The sequence below is a fragment of the Cebidichthys violaceus genome, unplaced genomic scaffold, assembly GCF_023349555.1.
Source record: "Cebidichthys violaceus isolate CVI_PGR_0920_01 unplaced genomic scaffold, fCebVio1.0.p SCAF_161, whole genome shotgun sequence".
Taxonomy (NCBI): domain Eukaryota; kingdom Metazoa; phylum Chordata; class Actinopteri; order Perciformes; family Stichaeidae; genus Cebidichthys; species Cebidichthys violaceus.
In genome coordinates, this window is record NW_027176331.1 from 64,437 (window position 1) to 85,876 (window position 21,440).

Here is a 21,440-nt window from a genome sequence, read left to right on the forward strand (position 1 = left end):
CCAGCGGGGGAATTTAACTACGTTTATTTACTGAAGTACTGTACTGTAATTTTCAGGTACTTGTATATTTCCAGTTTATGCTATCTTTTTTTTTTTTTTTTTTTTTTACATTTTTGAAGCCAATATTGTACTATTTAATCCACTACATTTATTTGATGACTTAAATGACTATAATCAGGTTATTAATACAAAATATTAATCAACACAATGTAATGTGTTATTGTAGGTTAAGCTACCCAGCAACATATAAAGTAATTAAAAAAGAGCCCCACTTTTATGAAATCATGACCTAGTGTTTAATACTTATTCTGAAGTGAGCTATTCTGCATAATGAGCACCGTTATTTTTGGTTTATGGTATTTTGATGCTGCTTTATGTACTTTCACTGAAGCAACATTTTCAACGCAGGAGTGGAACATATCATTTACGCAGTGGTATTGATATTTTTACATAAGTAAAAGCTCTACTAGGCCCTTGATCTGTTGTAGTCATGGCTTCAACAGGCTTTAACTGGATTATTGGACAGGCGTTTAGCACTGACGCCTAACTGCAGGAACCGGCGGTCCTCCTCGCGCTCTGCGCATGCCCGACAGACGTTGCTCTCCGTAGCCAGACTGCAGCAGCTCGGAGAACCAACACCGGGGATGGTCTCTTCATTTTTTCTAAAAATACAATATAAACGTTATATCTCCACACAATGAAGTTCCCCTACTCATAGATTCGAGAGGAGTAAGTATTCCGCTCTTAAGCGCGAGTCGCGTCGATGTTTCTCCGTCAATGAAAAGCTAAAGTTTGCTCACCAGCTGGCCTGCTCACAATAAGCACAAAGAAGCTCCTTATTTATTGTGACTCGAGCTAACCTATTCAACGAGGCATGTTTTTGATTTCCCACCGCAGTCAGGCCAGTCCGGTCCGGTCCATGTTAGCTGGCTGAAATAGCTTCATTTATTAGGTCTGTGCTAACGTTAGCTAGCTGTGGTGAATTACAGCAGATTGAGGCTGGATTGCTCGTCCGATGGCTAACGTTATCTCGCTACAGACTGTCTGAAAGTGGAGCTACCCCACTCATGAGGCTGTAGTAACGGTGTGTTCCGACACGGTCGGTGCTCTGCTTAATTCAGGGCGTTAGCCGAGGACGGTGCCGGAGATCCGCCCGGTAGGTGTGAGCTGTCTCTGTAGAAAAGGTCACGTTATTATCCGGTCTGCATTAATGAAGATCGTCTTTTTCTTTACACTCACTGCACCGCGTCCTCCTGAGGCACACCGAGGGTGAAACAGAAGACCCACGTCAGTATAGAAGCTCTGGTCTGCGTCTAGATCAGACAGAAGAGCCAGGAGTATTGGATTATGATTGAACACGTTTAAGGCCTTTGACTCGTTGGCTTTCAGTTGCTCTCAATGCTCAGAAATAGACACAGGCCTACAGCCACGACCAAGCAGGACACAAGTAAACATCTGCTATGTACATGCATAAATATGTGTTACAGGAAAACAACAATAGCACAATGACATTTGCCATCAGTAAGAGAGTGGTGCAGAGTGCTGGAATAAATATGTACAAGATGGTATACATGTACATGATGGTATACATGTACATGATGATATACATGTACATGATGGTATACATGTACATGATGTACATGATGGTATACATGTACATGATATATGTGCACATGATGGTATACATGTACATGATGGTATACATGTACATGATGGTATACATGTACATGACAACACTTAATCTGTGATGAATCCACAAAACCTCTGGACATCACAAAGATTACACCACTCTGACAAGTCACTCATGTAGCTGAACACCGGTAGTGAACTAATGGTGAATCATAAACCGCCTGCAAACCTGTGATGAATCTGCAAAATGATGTGTGACTAAACTATAAGAGAACCCTGCAGAGATCCTTCACTGCCTTCTTCCAGCGCAAGAGACGGAGAGTTAACTCGAACCCTCTGCACTGAAGCTCAACTCAGGATTATTTTCATTCTCAAGAATTCCGACGGTTATTTCTCTTGATTGGCTGACTGACTACTAGTTTGGTCTATAAAAGGTCCAAAAATGCTGCTGTATAATTTAGGATTTTAATAATAGATTAGAAATTAAGTATTTTTGTGTATTTATTTGTTACTTTTTGTTTTGCAAAGTTAAGCCTGATGTTATTTTACACGTATAAAAATTATCCCAGTCTTTTCCACACAGTGAGGAAGAAACTGGGATATATATGTATGTATGTATGTATGTATATATATATATACACACACACACACACACACACACACACACACACAGAGCGTGTGATAATAATAATGATGATGACTAACAATCATGGTCTTGTCCATATATCGTACAATAAGTTGCTGTTTTAATCAAGCCATCTCTGCTTGCCTGCTGCACACAGCGAGCTCTTACAGAACCAGGACGTCGGTTTGTTACAAGCGGCCGTTTGCAGAAGGTCAAACTACTGGATGTGAAAACAGGCCGGCCTAAGTGTCCGTCTTTGGCTGACTGGTGTTGCTCTGTTTCTCCCCCAGTATGGTGAGGAGAAGGTGTCCCGTGCTGCAATAGCGTCATAGTGACATGCTGGCCTGTCTGCCAGCATCAGGTGACCCTACCGTCAGACTTCTCTCCCGCACGCAGATGAACACTGGACTTCAGAAATGTGAGTGCCCTCTTCCCCCGCGCTGTGGTCCTATCTGTTCTTCAGATGAGTCATTTCCCTCATTGGCCAGCAGTCGGGCTCGGACGATGTCGAACACGTAGCCAGGTTCTAAGATTAACATGACAAAGTGTGGTTATGGAACATTGAGTCATATATTGACCCTACAACCTTTAATTCAAAAGCAATACGTATTGTTTTAATAGTGTAAATAATAGAAATTCTGTAGACTGATGGACAAACTGAATTATAGAGTGGTTAACGTGATCCATGCTTACGATGAGGGTTAAACACATCCATTGAATACATTGTTTCATTTTGTTGCCAAAAGAAGTGCCAGCTCGTTGTTAATGGCACCTTGCATCTGATCCAAAGCTTCAGTGGCTACAGAGCTCTAATAGAGAGCAGATGAAGTCACTACAAAGCTCACGCTGCAGTACATGTTATTCCCACATCTCATGTTGTCCTACAGTGTAGTGTTACAGTACGCGTCAGTATGAAGTGTTGCGACTAGGTTTACATACACAACATATTCCTACTAAGCTGTTTGTATGGCTAATGAAAATGAATATTCCAGTTTACATACAGCCAAAGTTTTCTACCGACAGCGGAGCAGCCTCCATCTTTTTATTTCTTCAACCGCATTCTTGAAAACGTCGGCTTTGCCGTATTTGTACATATCCAAAAAACGTTCCTAATGTTTAAAAGTTGGTGCTTTTCTGCTTCCGACCAGAGATGTGGGCTTCTTCTTTTGGTCATGCATCTCTGTCTGGATTGTGTTCAAGGCACTTGTGTTGCAAACTCCTATAAAAAACGAGACGGATATTCTGAATGTCCAAATAATGCTAATAAAACCTGAGTAATATCTGCACATCCCACGTCTTATTTGGAAAACGCTCCATTCGGAACGAGGCCTGATGACCCGTATCAAATTCAGAACAACATTGGTGTGCATGTAAACGTATTTCTGTTTGTCTGACCTTACACATGTTCCAGGGGAAACTACACAGAAGATGAGATCTGCCAGCTATCCAACCCCAGCAGAGTTGGATGCCTATGCTAAGAAAGTTGCCAACAGCCCTCTGACCATCCAGATCTTCCCCAACAGCGTCAAAGTACCTCAAAGGAAGCACATTCGCCGCACAGTCAACGGGCTCGACACGTCCTCGTCCAGCCAGCGCCACAGTCCATACCCGTCTCAGGTCAGCTCCAGTAGGGGTCTGCTGGCCGTCCTCCGCGCGCCCGCCAAAGGCCTCGTCAAAGAGTCGGACGGCAGCCGCGCCCGACAGCTCCAGAAGGCCGCCATGAACCCTCACAGCGGGCCATACGCCGCTCAAAGCACTTTAAATCTCTCTCAACCCGGCCCTCACCTACAAGGCCCGACGCCGCCTGCGGCCCAGAAGCAGGGCATGGTTCACCCGCAGGCGCTGCAGCAAAGCATGACTCATCCAATGACTTTACAGCAGCCTCAAACCATGTCCCACCCCCAGGCTTTACAGCAAAGGAGCATGGCTCATTCACAAGCTCTGCAGCGGCAGCAGAGTTTGTCCCAGGTTCAGACTCCGCAGCAGAGATTGACTCATCCACAGAGTATACAGAGGCAGCAGAGTCTGCCTCACACCCAGGCTCAGGCTCAGGCTCAGGCTCATCAGCAGCAGCAGCAGCAGCAGCAGCAGCAGAGCCAGCCTCATCCACCGGTCGTCCCGCAGCAGCAGCATCTTTCTCATCTGCAGACACTAAAGCATCACGCGGCTCCTCCGCTAGCTTTACTCGCACAGCAGGGAGCGACTCAGGACCTGCGCCACATGTCCGACGGAGCTCAGCTTCCGAGCATACAGCACACCCAGGGGCTAGGCGGCCCTCAGCCTCTCCCCCAGACTGCGGGCGCGGGGCCTCCGACCACGCCCAACAGCCTCCAGCAGCCCCCGCCGGGGGCGTACGGGCCCCGGAAGCTCCCCGACGCAGACGCCCCACCAAATGTAACTGTATCTACCTCTACCATCCCACTGTCCATGGCGGCCAGCCTGCATCAGAACCGGCCGAGTGACCTGAGCAGCATCGTGCACCAAATCAACCAGCTGTGCCAGGCACGGGCCGGTATGGGCGCCACCTCCGTCTGCGAGGGCCAGATCGCGAACCCCAGCCCCATCAGCCGCAACCTTCTGATCAACGCCAGCTCCAGGGTGTCCTGTCACCACCCGGCCCTGGGCTCCGTGCCCAGCTGCCTCATGGTGGGACCCCCAGACAAGGCCACAGCTCAGACTCCCAATGCTGCACTCCACTCGCAGCCCAGTATAGCTGCTACTAATAGCATAGCTGCCTTTCACGCAGACCCAGAGAAGGTACAACTGCAGCAACAGCAGCTGCAGCACCATTTACATCAGCAGAAACAGCAGCAGCAGTTACAGCAGCAGCAACATTTACAACATCTGCAGCAGCTGCAGCAGCAGCAGCGCTCCTGGGCCCAGCATCAACTGGCCCACATGCAGCAGCCCCCTGAGGGGGCCCATCCCTGCAAGAACCCGAGGATGGAGCCTCCAACCGAGTGCGCTTTCCCCTCTCGAAACCTCAACTATTCCCACAAGCTACCCAACGCCGCACAGTCCTTCGCCCTGAAGCACCCCTCAGAAAAAGCACGGCCGTCGTCCCCCGTTAACTGCCCAGTAGGTTCTATGCCTTACATTAATGGCCACTACATGCAGCCGCCGTGGGGCGGCATCCCGGCCACAGCAGGTAACAATGGATCCGGCCCTCAGGACCTCCCTGGGGCGTTCCAGGGAGGGCAGGCTGCTGCCTCCGCGAACCGCATCCCGGGGGCAAAGTACAGGCCGGGCAAAGAGGGTCCTCCTGACCAGTCCAAGTTGATGCAGAACGTGGATTTCTTAGGAGGGGACTTCCAAATGCCCAGCTTTCAGGAGCAAAACATGGGCGTGATGGAGAAGATGCATAGGTCGGGCATGGGCCAAGTTCAGGAGCCCAACAACGGTGGCGGTGGCGTTCACGCTCATCACCCGGGCTACCGTTAAAGCGTGCGCTTATCCCTCCCCCCCCCCCCCCACTGTGTTTTGAGTTTTCGCTCAACAGCTACTTTCAGCTCCTGTGGTTTAATCTTTAAGATCTTGCAAGTGATCAATTACATTTGAATTGCTCCAGAGCTGCATTTGTAGACCCCACCAGGTTGTGATGTTTCAAAGTATTCCTCAGGTCTTAAGCCATGTCGTACCTTTGTTGCAGATGAAGGTTTTGAGATTGTTGTCCACTGTCGAGTAGAATTCCTCCTTTTCATCACTGGCATGGATGTGCTGCTCTTTGTTCGTGTATATATTGTGTTCTAAACTATTAATTTGCAGATGAGAATATGATTGTCACAGTGCTTTTTCCTAGGTTGACATGTAAAACCTTTTATTTTTAGCATTTGTGGCCTTACAACTGCCCAAAGGCAAGATATTAGGATGTCCTCGTGTGATGTTTTTTCCAATTATTTATCCTCTTAACAGGTTTGTGATCAATTTAAATAAGGTTACATGTATATGCAATTAATAGGACTGTTAATGTTTTTGTCCCAGAGGCCCCTCTCATAGTTGAGGTGTACACTTCTAAACGGGGCCCCGGCTCCTCTATCAGGAATACAACATGGCTCCTGAACTGTGCCGTTTGTGGTCTAGCTAGTTTGTTTCTTTTCTGCATGGTTCAATGGGTGATCACAGTGTGCAAGAAACGCCCAACCATCACAGACCTTTAGTTAAAAAATACGACAAAGCCAGCACTAGCAAAAAAACAGTACCACTCCCCATGTAGTTTCTGGAGTTGCGAGTAGTTAACTCTTTGTTTGGTAAGTCTAAAGTGCCCTCTTGTGTGTGTGTGTGTGATATTTCAATAATCGCTGACGAAGAAGTTTTATTACCGTTTTTGTCGTATTTCTGTAGACGGCCCTACTTGAACTGTAGAAATTCCTTTTTAAATGTTGCGGCCTAACGTCTGGCAAGAGGAGCATAAAGTCCATTAGCCCCTATTTGTCTGTAGCTGACGTGAAACAGAATGGCATCCATTAATATTAAAATGCCGTGCGTATGTCAGTGTGTGAGAAGCAAATTGATCACTTGCAAGCACGCAAGTACTTAGAATAATGCGAGCTGGGAAAGGCGCTTGGTTTCCCCTCACCACCTTACTACTGTAACACAGTGAGCTGATGTGGACGTTACCTGTGTGGCTCCGTCTACTGAGCGCCGTGTTTCTGCTACCTATAAAGACAAAGGAAGGACGTGTCAAGCTAGCTGCGTCTAGTATCAGGCTCCTCTAGTCCTCTTCTTCGGGTTGTTGTTTGTTCTGCTAGCCTCAAGCCTTCTGGAAAACAAGCCTTAAATGTCACAGCGGTTATCCTCTGCTCAATACGTACCTTAACTGACTTCCTTTGCTAGGATCCCAACTTCAGTGTGGCTTCGTTGTGAGAGAGAATGAAGTGTTTTTTTTTTTTTTCTTGGAGCTTATTTGAACTCTGTACTGTCTGGTCATTGGACAGAGGTAATGTGTATGTACAGGCAAAGGAAGTGGTGATGTTGCCTTAGATTGAAACATTAAGGTAATCATGCTACTCCTACTTGTTGATAAACCAACCATCCTACTGTCTCAAATGTTGCCTATCAAGGATTTTAAGATGTTAAAATATGAATAGTATTTAGCAGAATGAATAGCTATGTAGAACAGGGCTGTAGCAGTTATTTTAAAGTATTTGGACTGTGTGTTTTTTAGTTGTTATACTTAATAAATATCCTGATATAGTTTAATTTATTATTATTTTTGGACCACTGCATCCTCAAGCCATAGGTGTTTTCACATTAGGTGCCATAGGTGAATCACATTGACGCAGTGTGAGCTGAATTGTCTGCACCGTGAATCCAGTAATCGGACGTCTTTCACAGCGCTCAGCTTTTCTTTTCTTTCCTCGCCGTTCTCCAAGTTGTGCTCTGAAACACAGTGCAGGTCAAAAGGGAGGAAGAGCTGCTGATCCGTCGTCTGCAGAAAGAGAGACGGCTTAGATGCGAGCCGTAGCTTTTCTGGATTTCGGTCTTTATACTTAATGGCAGTTTTCTTTGTTTTGTTTCCTGGCTCTCATTTTTGATGTGCCTGCCCCTTAAAGCTGCTATAGACTTTTAATCTGAACACACACTAGTATGATTTGTGTGTGCGTGTGTGAATAGTAATGATGTATGGGCTGTATCAGTGAAAATAAGTTCCTATTCATGGGATGGACGCATGGTGAAGATCGCCACCGCTCAAATGCTGGAAGATTTGGTCTATTCTTTATTCCAAATATAAATAATAACTGACCAGTACTCAGAATGGCAGAGTGATTTTCAGGAGTTTGACCCACTGCGGTCTGGAGAGGAGACGCATTGCAGGTTTCTGAACCTTAAATCAACACTAATCGATCAGACAGGCCTGCCCGGTTTATTTTTGAACCGCCTCGTTACGGCCCGACATAGTCTACAGTTTCATATGAAGTGCCTCCACTGGGCTTAGTATGGAGAAATGTGCGAATGGGTGCTTGTGTGTGTATATGTTAAGCTTGGGTACTTGCACGCAGGCTTGTGTGCGCGCCAACAAAACGCGCACAAAGTTAATCTCTGACGGGGGACCAAGCTACTTAATTATAACTACTGATACTGTGTCACGGACCTGAAGTCCTGAAGTGTGCCACGACTCCTCGACGCCGTCGGGATGTGTGAACTGTTTGCTGCTGACTCACTGACCAAAGTGACCAAGCGTCCCTCTCTGTAACCACCCCGGCCCAAAGGCCTCGGCGAGCTTGTATCGGGAACTGACGTTCAGACCGTAATGAGCAGCAACCCAGCGACATCAAGGAGAGCCGCTGCCCTCCTTTGTCACAGTTAAAGAAAATCTTGTGAAGTAAAAGTAAAGATGTGAACGGAGCGTTAGAAAAATTAAATCTAGAGTGAGTGGTTCCTCTCTGCACAGTGCATCCCAAGTTTGTTTCTGCCAAGTAAGATTCAGATGTTCTACCCGGAACTTTGCATGTTCTGTGGTTCCATTTCACAATATCATCACACTCAGTACACCTGCACGTGTAAGAATCTCATCTAGCCGACTTGATGGCAACATCTTTTGGGACACAGGTATGAGACGACCCTCTACATTTATTTTTACTCCGATTAATCTGATTGTCTTTGATCAATTGAAGATGTATCATGTTGTGAACAGCGGTGGAGGGGGGCTTACTTTCTCTACTTTGTGAAAATGTGATATTCCAGTTTTGCCTAACCTTCAGGAATAAAAATGTCTTGCACAAACATTCCCCCTAACCAAAATAAAGTTTGCAAACACGGAGCTTTTACGAGAGACTGTCTTTGTAACAAACACATTCATATGGTCAAGATGATTGAGGTGCAGATCAGCTAAGACATGGAAAACAAGAGCATTAGTGTTTCTACAGGTATAATTCTGACACTACACATGCAGTATATATATATATAGTACAGACAACTGTTTTTCTGAAGTGGTCAAATATAAGTTAACATAGCATACAAAACATTTTTTTTAAGAAGGGAGGGACCATTGTGGCTGCAAATGCCCCCATGAAAGCTGAATGTGAAAGTTCAGACTTGTAACTGTAATGTATCTGGGTTTGGATGTTGTGCTGAACCTAGACACAAGTGGTGTGCGGTGGTTGGCGACGTCTACCACCGATCCTCTCCAAGACTGGATTTGGCTTCCACAGAATCTCTGGAAGATTAAAAGGCAACTCAGAATTGGTGGCGTCTGCACAGTAAGAAAATGGCAAGTTGTTTGTTTGTCTGCTCTGTTGTCCTACCAGCAGTTTGGTCGGGGGGCTGGGACTTCATCATGCTCTCCCCGGGGTCTTCCTCGTGGACATAACCAACATCTGACCTCCATTGTCTCCAGTTCATTTCGTCCACCCTGAGGTCGGAGAAGACACACATTGGAATACTAGAATAGACACTAGTAAAATACAAGCTTTCCATATGACATCCGCAGTGAGGCCTGTGGTAAATGACACAATTTCTTTCTTTGTAAATTTGAGTGAACTGAGCCTTTAAAAGATGGTGGCCAGTATTCAGCATGTGTCCTCAGGTTCAAGATTAATACAGTAATTCCGTGACACATTTGTATCAAGCTCAACACTTCAACGTGTTTGTAAAATAATTTAACATCTGTGCAGACTAAACAATAGGCGTTAATATCAGACACATGCAGAAGTGGATTACCTGAAAAACCTTCGACTCTCTCCCTGCTCGCCTCTGAAACACACCATTTTCGACACCGTGGAGTACAGCTTACTCTTCAGGCACCTCGGCAGAGTCCTCTCCATGTCCAGAATTGTAAAGGCCCTCTGAGGACGTGCAACAGAATGTCAGTGTGTCAGCCCTGGTGTGTTTATGTTTGTTTGTGCACAACCTAGAAACACTTAATATCAAAGCTCTTCTTCAAAACAAATGTATATATTTGAGATATTCGCTACTAATATCAAGCCGCATTTACAGACATCCTTAAGAAGTATGTCTGTGAGATGAACTTATTCCTGCGAGGTTTTGTGTGCTGTAAAACAAGTTTACAGACTAGAGCAGCTTCCCACCTGCAGGTTCCAGATGTTTTCGCTTTCTTTGGAGACTCTTTCGACCGTGTTGCCCATCACGGCTATGAGCATGTTGAGCAGCAGGATGTAAGTGAGCACTATGTAGCTGATGAGCAAGATGTAGAACACTTCCTTGTACTGAACGTGGTCCGTGAACTCCAGGTCTCCCATTCCGATAGTGAACTTGAACAATTCCAGCATTGTGAAACGGATGTCGTTGTAACTTGGCTTCTTGCACTTAAACGGCTCGGCATCAAAGCTCCTCCCACGTGCCGGAGCACCATCAGGAAGCATTTCATGAGCTGCAGGAGAGTCTTCTATGAGGGCTACAATAGCTACGGAGGAGGAGAACATTGAAGTCAGAAGACTTTACTTTGCTTAAACATCTTAAATTCTTCATTCTGCATGCGATTCACTTTTTGCATCTTTCGTCTGTGAAAGTCTTACCAGCAGAAAATCCAAAAAGAAATACACTATAGACACACAAAAAGTGTAATAGGTCACCCAGGATCATCTACAAAAAGAGAACAAGACTGTAAATCAGGCAACACATGTCTCACTCTGAGACTTTTGGGTACTTGTACTTACTCTTTCCATCATGACGCTGTACATCCCCAGTTGTTTCGAGCCTCTTGAGTAGTAAAGAACATTGATCCAGGCCAGAGCCAGCGACAGTACGAGGAGTCCAACGTACTCTCTCAACCCACAGAAGTACAACACTGTGCAGATCAGGAGGAGCGTCGCCTGCAGGAAACTGCGAAACAAAGTGGAGTGGTAAGAAAGTGCTGATGATATATTTGTCCTTCACAAGAGGTTAAAGGCGATACTTACAATAGAATGTCAATTAATCCGTCCGTGTACAGAGCCTTGAAGGTTGGGGGGTTCCTCTTGAAAATACTTAACTGTGGATTCGGGAGTCGAGACATATGGAAATAGTTTGAAAATGATTGGGACTCTTTTTGTGTGAATTACTGGAACCGGATTCCCCTTCCTCACCGCTTTAGAGAAAAAACACGCAGCTCCAAGAACACAGAGGAGCTCGCCAATGCAGCGAATGTAGTCGAGCGGGTCGTCTTCAATGGGAAAAGGTGGCTGAAAGGCAAAAGGGTTAGGAGTCATTGCTCAGGGCTAATGAAGTCGTTAAAACCGTTTTTTAATCAATGGATGGTTTGGTTGGTTTAGTTTTTTGCCTTACCTGTCCTTCCTTCCTGTAGAGGGTTACAGAGGTGAAGATGCTCAGGTATGACAGGTAGACCAGGAAATTCATCAAGAATAACTTGGAAGCAAACCTGTCCCACTTGTCCTCGAGAAGGCTGCGCAGCGGCTCGATCTGGAGCATCTCGGGACGATTCTGAGGCGACATTCACACGATCATTTCCACATCAAAGGCCTCTATTGAAACTGGCACAGTGACAACCCAAAAGCCTTTCATGACCTTGTGAAAAATTGTGATTTTGTAGACCTTCATGTGCAGATCGTTTGAAGTTAAAATTGGATGAAAATAGATATTTCATACCGGAATTTCACTCCCGAAGACGACCATCTCCAACACAGAGTTGTCCTCGTTGGTGTCGATGGAGCTCGTGTCGTAAAGTGAGGAGTGAACGGGTCCATAGACCCATTCTGTAAGCTTCCTGGACAGCGACCTCATCTCCTCATCCACAAACTCCCGGTGTAACATGTGGCTGAACAGCTGGACAACGAGATCAGAGGGGATGGTTATCTTCTGTGACAAAAGATCACAGATTCAAAGAGACATCTTTGTGATCATTTTGGATCTCTCTGTAGTTGTTTTGAGTGGCTTTGTAAAGCACAAGAGCCAAGTAGGCCCATTCATGGTCTGGTCTGTTTAAGTGTTATAAGGCAATGCAACCGTTCTAAAAAAGGACTGGTTTACATTAAGAAATGAAACCATCAAAGTTTACCTGAAAACAAACACAAAGAAACGAGACCTACCCCAATCTTGCCTAGCTTGGCTGCTAGCTTCAGAGGAGTCAGCCCCTGATTATTTTCAATCATTTCCAACAGGACTTTTCCGTTTTTCTCAACTCTGTTGTGCTGAATAAGGATGTCGTCGTACATCTTTGCGATCATGTCTGTGTTTTCTGCCGTATTGTCTGCTATGACTATCAAAGCGTGCAGCACAGTGTTTCCTTGTGAGTCCTGGTCAGTCAAGTCAGCTCTTCTGTAAGAGTTTTCTATGAGGAAAGACACAATGTTGGGCTGGTTGGTGCAGGCAGCCAGCGACAGAGGAAGCTCTCCTATTGGAAACACACAAAGGTCAGTTATAGTGACTTGGATATAAACAACTGGGATAGAAAAGGTAGCTTCGTTTTTTTTGTTGGACCCAATTACCCACCAAAATAAAAGCCCAGCCCTGCCTTGCGCTGGAAGAACCTCCCATTGGCTTTGACTTGCACATCTGCTCCTTTCTGGACCAACAGCTTCACATAGTCAAAGCTCCTTCTCTCAATGGCGATGTGCAGGGCTGTCTGACCTGTGAGTGACACGTGTTTCATTGGTAGAGGACACAGAATTGTAATGTTTTCTGCACATTGATAGTCTCTCAAAGCTATTACAAGGAACTTTGATTTTGAAAATCTCTGTGTACAAAAGCAGTAGTGTTTCTGAGCAAAATACGTGGAATCCCAGCCGGTGGCACCGATGACTAGCATTAAGAATAACTATATAGAAATAGCCAGTATGCTTTCTGATGGTCTTGTTTACTTATGAAGGTTATATGCAGGCAACAGTTTTAAATTTAGACTGTTTCATAACCAATTAAACATGCTTACAGTATATTGTACTGATACAGGTCAAGAACCACTTATTTATGGCCAGGTTCTACATCGTTCACTCTGCTCTATCTTTAAAAGGAGTTTAACAGCTAAGTGAATCACCCTGAATGTATAAAATTCAAATGAATTAAAAGCAGCTGTATTCATGTACTGGGTATGCTGGTAACAGCATACATTTCTAATGAGTGTAATATATGGATTTTACATTTTTTTACGAGGCCTTTCAGGATATATGATCCTGCCTCAAAGGGCCTCACAGTCTTTACAACATAAGACAACTTCTATTCTTTGGACCGTCAGCTTCAGAAGTAGCATCACTCGTGAAGACCAGTTTTCTGTTCACCTACCATTGTAGGAAGGATCTTTGTAAGATGCGTTGATTACATTTTCTAAGTCTCCAGTTTTCTCGGCTATGTCAAGCAGGACTTCAACGGTGTCATTTTTGCCATCCTTTAGGTTCAGCAAAGCTTTCAGCAGTGCCGTTTTCCCAGTTGTTTCATCTGAAAGTTGTGCAAAAAAATAACAGTTTTGTTTCTCATCACACCAATATTTACATCAATGTGTAGAGAGTTTCTGATGATTCAATATGTACTCCTGGTATAACGCTTTACTTCACTTTAAGTCCCACTGCAAACAAATTGTTCCTTTTGAGAGATACACGTTTTATGGACCAATTTACATCAAGCTTCTTTGGAGTTACTTATTGTTTTCAAAACATTGTTTTCATGGGCTCCTGAATTAAATGAGCCTCATCCATTCACTCTGACCTGTTTGACTTTCTGTCAGTGACACCTTTTCTGAACAAAACTCTTTTAGCCACCAGCAGACGGTCTTGCTCTGCATGACAATCATCCATTTCACTGCACAAACACTTTCCGCAGACATGGCTGTAGTGTTTCAAACTAACATTACCATAGATAACAGCAGGACATAGTCAGTTATAAAAAACAAACACATAAAGTGCTTCTTTCCTACTTGCCTGTGAACTCTGGGCTTGTAAGTTTCTTATCATTAAGCTGCAGGTACTCAAACAGGCCGTTGAGTTGAGTTGTGTCCCCCTGGGATGCTGCTTCAAAGACTCTCTCCCTGGTCACTGCTTTGCTGTAACTGTTGTCAACACCGGTATTACTTTGTCTGAAATGTAGAAAATCATACAAGTCACAAACTGCTTTTTTGCAGCTCTAGATTTCCATCGATGCAATCATTTACTGTCACTATATTTTGACATCTGTAATCTTTAAACAACGTACAAAGAACTCTTTGATGACACAGTAGTTGTTAATGAGTGTCTTAGGGAAAAGGATCCGGACCAGCTTGTGAACAAGTACAGGTTTAATCAGGCTGAAGCTTGTTTACCTAAACTACCATGTCAGCTGATACTTATTAGTCCCCAAAGGCTCAAATGCAAATTTTTCTTAGCATCAATAGAACCACTCTGATTTCTGTGTTGACATCTCCAGCAGTCAGTCTGTGCAATTTCATAATTGAAAGCAATGTGCATAACCTGTGAGAGAGAAATCAAACAGCAGCTGTTGGCCAGTAGGAGCGGTTACCTCGATGTTGAGACGTTGCTATCCATTGGAACAGGAACTATCTCTGATGGGTCTGTCTTGAGGAGCCAATCCAGACTATTCCCCTCCTCTTCAGGGCTCGTGTCCGGTGGCTGTCCATCGTCCATCTTATTTGTCGCTAATAATCAAGTCTCGGTCGTGTATGACAAAATACTAAGTTTGCTTTCCCGAGTAGCTCATCGGATATGATGAGCCACAGCTGCACAGGTGTAGAGTTGCAAATGTCAGGGGCAGCACTGAAGCCTGATGGTGTTTGTTACCTTGGTCACGCTCCGCCCTCTCCTGAGGGTGGAGCAAGTCTGTTGTTTGCCCAGCAGCAGTTCTTCAATTGTAAAAAAAACTACTATCTGCTTACTCTGACATTCTTTTGCGAGGTCTTAGATGACATACGTTCTGACTTTTTAGGACAGCTTGATACCCAGATTCAATATAATGTATCTCAGTATGATCTGAAGGCCTTAATTGCTTCACTGAAAGGTAATTTTATTGAGCGTTATTGTGATGAATAGTCATTTGATTATGTTAATAGTTTGAGATTCAATACAATAATATTACTTGGAAACTAATAAACAGATTTGTATTGTGTATCCAAAAATCACTATTAGCAATACAACTGCAAGATTGTTCGATATGAAATGCAGAATCTCATGAGTAGTTTCTCACATTAATTTCATTTTGTGGCATCATGAGTGTGGAAGCCAATCACGATTCTTTATACGAGTGAAGTGGAGCACATGTACTCAGAATGAATTTCACAGTGAGTGGGTGAGTTTATAACAAATTACCATTCAGAGCAGAGCGTACATATCTTTGGAAACATTAAAATATTTACACCATTAGGCTCACTTGTCAGCCTTGTGGTATACATTTTGCTTTTGTTAATTTATTACATTTATTTATTTGTTTGATCTGTTATGTCATAGTATTATATTATTTAACATTTGTTAAATGTCTAGGTTTGATTTTGTTGGTCTTGGGTCTTCAGTGTATTTGTTACTCGTGTTGCATCAGAAGATTGAAGGTTTGAAGCTGATCAGAGTGCACTCAAAGAGGATTTGGTTCATTGTGTTAATGATCGTACCGACTGACTACATTCTATGGCTTGAGCTTCACATCTGTGTTTGATTTTACTACAAGTAAGAACATTAAGGCTTTAATGGCAGTCAGTAGTGTTGAGGACATGTTAGAAAAGCAGAGCTGCATCTGTACACAGCTTGTATGTGGGTACATGTTTACTGTACACCAGGGGTGACCAGCTACTTTTAAAATGACCAAGTCAAAATGATCTACCTACATTCAAAATCCTAAATATCTATCTATCTATCTATCTATCTAGATATAGATATATATACTGAGTATACTTTATACTTACAATATATGTTGGCGTTCCTTGCATAACTGCATGAACCCAATAGCACAATACAATTCTGTACATTTTTGGTCATACCTTCCTCTGATGACTTGCACTGAATGGAATCAACCAGGGTTGCATAGTCCGGACAGTAGTTGCTAGCCAGCCTCGACGTATTGGGAACCCCTGCTGTACACTTTAGTTAAAGGCCTAAACTGAATATACTTTAAAAATCACTAGCAGCTGCAAACCAATTGTTAAAGAAAGTGGCAATATAAATGGACTTCTATGTTGGAATAATTAATGAGGTCATGTTACTTGAAGATGAATCTGATATTATCTTGTTCTTCAACACTTTCTGAAAGCTGTTAAACTGACTTCAGGACGGCGAAACACTGTACACTATTTAACGTTAGATTCAATTAAAAATACACTGACTCTGTAATGTAACATATGAAATAAAGGAGGATGAAAACTAAGGATTGCAGCCCTAATGTTTAAAGATTACAATTTCAACTCAATTAAATATGTTTGAATGACATCTCCTTCCAATGAGTCCTGTGGTGACCGAAAGCTTTGCAAAAGTATAAGCTGCTGATAAGTGAAAGTAGAAGGTTTTCAATAACGCAATCGTGACTCATTTGGACATGTTGTACAAGTCACCGCCCGGCCTATGGACTCCAGCAAACTGGGAGACACGCATGTATGTTGAATGCTGAAGTAAACTTGACAACAAATGAAATACAAACAAACAGGAAATTGAAGTCTGTCACATGAGTAGTGTCTGAAGTGGATAAGAGATTGTTGTGGACCTCTTCAGGCAGAGATGATCTCACTGGACGGGCTCCTTCTCGGGTCTTCTGCATGTGAAACACTGGGTGAACCACCTTTATGATCATGGTGTCTCCCCTGCCAGGTAAGTATGAGTGGTACAGATCCGAGGCAGGGGACTCTTTCACAGACACACCATGCCGATTGGTGGTGCTGACAACATAGATATTACCAAAAACCAGATACTATAAGAAGTCTAGGGACCTACAGAAATGTAATATATAGAGTAAAGTCATGTGTAATAGGGTTGATGAAGAATATTTACATTTTATTTAAAAATAAAAATAATAATAATTAATAACATAATAGTCACATTTCCCATCATGCAATGCTGTATTTTCATATCAAAAGCCAACCTAAACTCACCAACTGTATCTATTTATCTCCAGCTAATGAGCAACAGCTCAACAGAACGTTTAGAAGAGACAAAGATAAATCAAACTGCAATCAAAAGTAGTTTGATCCACATTTTAAATCCAGAATAAAGAATAAAATCACAAATGTTTTCTCCATTGACTGTAGGTTCCCTCACATTCTAACCACTTCCTGTTTCTTTGTTTACTGCTAGTGGCTCCTGACATACTGACATCTACTGGTCTGGAGTGTGAACAACACTAGTCTTTTAGCAAATATAAACAATATTGTACAACAAAAAAACTCCTCATGGTTACCTTCATGAAGGAAGGATTTATTACTACATTAGGTTTAGCGAGGCCAACTTAATGAACTGACAACTGGTTGTATATACACAGTATGTATCTGTGTATGGCTAACAGATAATTATGATAATAATGGTTCAGACACTGAGATAGAGAAAATACATATACACACACACACACACACACACACACACACACACATCATTTCTGTGAAACCACACTAGACAAAACTGTACAAGTGAGCAGTACTATGAAGCATCTCAACAGATTCAATCATTATTTCTTAGATCATCTTGGTTACATAATATCACCTTATATTTTCTGTTGAACAACATTTGGGGGTGCACCATTCCTGGAGGTTCTGCAATACCAGGTCGATACGTGGAGTGGACGGAGCAAGCCCCTATTCCATCTCCCTATTCCAAAAATCAATTTAATATATGGTCCCCGGGTAGGGGACGTATCAGATATTAAACTGATAAGAACAGATACTACACTTGATCTTAGCCAAAAGGCCGAGAAGCGATAACGGTACAGAGTTGGAGGTGAGGACGTCATTCTCCGCACAGTCAACCTCACTGACGGGTCGGGAACTGAACTACAACGTTTGAATCACATATGAAACAAGAACAATGTACAATAGTAATAATGTCCCACTGCTGCCGTTTAGTTTGACATATTTACATTTAACGTGAGTTCGCAAATGCGTCTCTTTGTTTCTTTCCGGACACGTGGTACGCTGCAGTCCAATCAGGAAGTAGAAAACCGATAAATATAATTTATAATCTGCAGATACGCTGGGATAAATATTATGTTTCTATAAGTATATTATTTATTAAATAGCGGGTGACGAACTTGTTCCGTTGATACAAGTTCTGCTTTTACGCTTCAAATCTCACTTCACGGCAACAAACACAGCTGTGTCTCTAGTGGAGGAGAGCGAACAGCACATTTCACTTCTTCAGCCACACACACACACACACACACACACACACACACACACTTACTGATGAAAACCCAGCAATGCACTCGATCATCAGTGATTTTAGTTACCGAAGACGTCCCGTTAACGTGACTCACAGAGTAGAATATAAACAGTGAGGTCATAATAGAGGATGCTAGCGGCTCTAATGTGTACTGTTAGCTTCTTAGTGAGGTCTGCATAACATTTACAGACCTGACTGAAGTTTTAAGTTCCTGTAATAGAAGAATAAGCGTGGCGTAATAATTATAATGTATCCCACAACCTAGAAACAAATACAACGCTGTCAAAATGTCGAACATCGTTAACAGTGTCTCATACCAGCGCACACAACTGCACCAAATTAAATGATAAAAAAAACGGAAATTCTCGGTCAATAATATTATCAGCTTCCAATGTAACCAGTGCACTGGCTTGTTAGTTTAATACGTTGAATTAACTCTGACAGTAACAAACATGGACTCGTTATAGTTAACTGCTAGTCAGCTAACCTAATTATCATAATCCGCTCATGGAGGTGAAGTGACGTTAACCGGCTGTTACGCACTTAAAGTCAGTCTGTTTACACATAGCTAGGAGCTAGCATTACGTAGCTAACAGCTAGCTATCTTTATCAAAACACAGTACTGCGGTGAAACAGCCTAAATAACAAACAAATAACAATTTGTCTTCCTTATAATAGTTATGGGACCAGCGCACGCGCTATTAATTCTATAATACATGTCGAGTTATTGAGTCAAAATGAACTTACTGAAGGTTGTCTTCGACGAATGCTAACTGTCGAGTCATTCCTGAGGCCAACAACAGCGGTGTGTTAGGTGCGCTTGACCGTGTGCAAAATGACGTCATCTTTAGCCCAAACATTTAGTGCTAGCTAACGTTAGCTACCTCACAATAATATATTTAAACAATATTCCAACAACTAAAACATATATAAACTAAAGATATATGAATTTAGAGTTGTGAATCTACCTACAACAGTTACTTTACAGTATTTCTGGTAAAACTGAATTTAATCTTTATAATTATTTAGAACGATCACTGTTTATACTGTCTACTATACCATATAATTGTCTTTCAGAAAAATCACTTTAACGGGTATATATTATCCATCTATGTAGTTATGACGGGTATATATTATCCATCTATGTGGTTCTGACGGGTATATATTATCCATCTATGTGGTTCTGACGGGTATATATTATCCATCTATGTAGTTATGACGGGTATATATTATCCATCTATGTAGTTATGACGGGTATATATTATCCATCTACGTGGTTCTGACGGGTATATATTATCCATCTACGTGGTTCTGACGGGTATATATTATCCATCTATGTGGTTCTGACGGGTATATATTATCCATCTATGTGGTTCTGACGGGTATATATTATCCATCTATGTGGTTCTGACGGTTATAGGAATATGGAACAATAGAAGATCCATATTTGTGATGTCTTACTGGCACGATGACATGCACACTCTTGAGTTTTGCCGTGAGTAAAAACATGAAACTTATCCAAAGGGAAGCTGAACAGTTGATCAAATATCAGAGGAGTCAGTCAGTGTTGTAGGCTCAGGAGTTATGAGATATGATTCATGAGTTAACGTTATAAGAACTCTCCCTCAGAGATCTCTAATCTAATCTGTAATCAGGGTTTAGCAGTTGTCATCCTGCTCTGACACTTCCTCCTCCTCCTCCTCCTCCTCCTCTTTTTCTTCTTCTTCCTCCTCCTCCTCCTCTTCCTCCATGGGTGTTAAGAGGATATCAATGGCCTGTTGTACGTTCATTGTTATATTAATAATGTATTATTATAATATAACAATAATATTTTGTTGTTGTGGTGTTAGTCTACAAGTGTATGTGTGACTCATAATCTGCATCATCAACCCAGATGTCTCTGAGAATCGTCAGCAGGCCGTAGTGACAGCGACCAAAGCGGCCGGTGACTACAGGGACTAGAGACCGGTCTTCCTCAAACCTCCACAGGAGCTGCTGGACCAGACGTCTTCTCTGGCCCACGCAGAGAAGCTCCTTCAAGCAGAGGGTGTCCCTGAACCATCGCGTCAGCTGTGTCTGGAAAGCTGCTGGTTCCATTTGGCCAGTATAACAATGCACCATTCCACTGGTTTGTGGTGAACGATGTGGGCTACATGAAGCAGTGAGCACGTTATATTATTATTATTATTATTATTATTATTATTATTATTATTATTATTATTATTATAGCAATACCATTGTAGAACATGCAGTTTAAATACAATGTTTATCTGTTTGCACAAAAACTATCATCAGTGTTTATTATACATCTTTGCAAAGTTTCTTTACTCATTATCTCAAGTGAGGTGATATTAGTGGTGTGGTTAGGAGTGTTGTGCGCCTCCTGAGGGACCGGACTGAAGGGACCACTATGGTAAAGGTGTGGAGGCAGATACAGGAGAGTCACGTCCAGGAGTACCTTCAACGTCAGGACCTATACACCACACACATGACTGTAGTGGAACCGGGAGGGATCGTCTCTGCATCAGGACACTTGTTCCAGGCTCCACCTCCTCCAGAGAGCTTCCCTCCACTTCCTGCTGCCAGAGGCCAACAATGTGCAGGATTACTGGAGCCAGATCCTCTCCACCGGCACCGTGCTGAAAATGGATTCCACCAAGAAAGTATTAATCAAAACACATGCCTCACATGCATACATATGCAAACTCAACATATTTTTTAGGTGGTGAAGAGGCTGTCTGGGGAAGGTCGAGGCTCGAGTGTTTCACCAGCATCGGGAACGAGCGCTCACAAATAGATTAATTTGTGCTGACCTGTGAACAGTCTGGAGAAGCTGGAACCGATGTGCCGTGGAGTCACGGAGAGGTTCTCGGTGGCCGATCAACTCGTCCCCAAGATCCTCTATGTGGACCGTGGGCGTTGCCGGTCTCAGGGCCCAACAGCGGTGGAGACTTTGTTCCAGC

General features: G+C 43.2%; 2 protein-coding genes and 1 non-coding gene across 3 annotated transcripts; 1 reads left to right on the forward strand and 2 right to left on the reverse strand.

The window, feature by feature from the left end:
* The first annotated feature begins 601 nt into the window (after positions 1-601).
* On the forward strand, positions 602-9,014 carry LOC137873358 (protein FAM222B-like). The gene is made up of 3 exons (XM_068711558.1): positions 602-729; positions 2,545-2,672; positions 3,666-9,014. Exons 2-3 carry the CDS (start codon positions 2,591-2,593, stop codon positions 5,693-5,695), a joined length of 2,112 nt encoding a protein of 703 aa, XP_068567659.1. The 5' UTR covers positions 602-729; positions 2,545-2,590; the 3' UTR covers positions 5,696-9,014.
* Positions 9,015-9,096: 82 nt separating this feature from the next.
* On the reverse strand, positions 9,097-14,920 carry LOC137873357 (transient receptor potential cation channel subfamily V member 1-like). Its single transcript, XM_068711557.1, has 15 exons — positions 14,633-14,920; positions 14,059-14,213; positions 13,427-13,579; positions 12,641-12,778; positions 12,238-12,542; positions 11,798-11,974; positions 11,477-11,632; positions 11,278-11,373; positions 11,113-11,183; positions 10,870-11,035; positions 10,729-10,795; positions 10,282-10,616; positions 9,914-10,038; positions 9,499-9,605; positions 9,097-9,410 (listed from the first exon to the last, which is right to left on the reverse strand). The coding sequence occupies exons 1-15, from the start codon at positions 14,755-14,757 to the stop codon at positions 9,331-9,333; spliced, it is 2,256 nt and encodes a 751-aa protein (XP_068567658.1). The 5' UTR covers positions 14,758-14,920; the 3' UTR covers positions 9,097-9,330.
* A 2,907-nt stretch (positions 14,921-17,827) lies between these two features.
* LOC137873366 (U2 spliceosomal RNA) lies at positions 17,828-18,018 on the reverse strand. Its single transcript, XR_011103197.1, has one exon. It is a non-coding gene; the product is annotated as a U2 spliceosomal RNA (small nuclear RNA).
* Positions 18,019-21,440: the final 3,422 nt, after the last annotated feature.

What these genes read in the sequence shown, in the direction of transcription:
- LOC137873358 (XM_068711558.1), top strand. Translation starts at nt 2,591, where the DNA reads ATGCTGGCCTGTCTGCCAGCATCAGGTGACCCTACCGTCAGACTTCTC. An exon ending in GAACACTGGACTTCAGAAAT is followed by an intron (nt 2,673 to 3,665) that starts GTGAGTGCCCTC and finishes CACATGTTCCAG; the next exon opens with GGGAAACTACACAGAAGATG.
- LOC137873357 (XM_068711557.1), bottom strand. Translation starts at nt 14,757, where the DNA reads ATGGACGATGGACAGCCACCGGACACGAGCCCTGAAGAGGAGGGGAAT. An exon ending in CCAAGCTAGGCAAGATTGGG is followed by an intron (nt 11,975 to 12,237) that starts GTAGGTCTCGTT and finishes CTCGTTGTCCAG; the next exon opens with CTGTTCAGCCACATGTTACA. An exon ending in GAGAGTCGAAGGTTTTTCAG is followed by an intron (nt 9,606 to 9,913) that starts GTAATCCACTTC and finishes CTCCGACCTCAG; the next exon opens with GGTGGACGAAATGAACTGGA.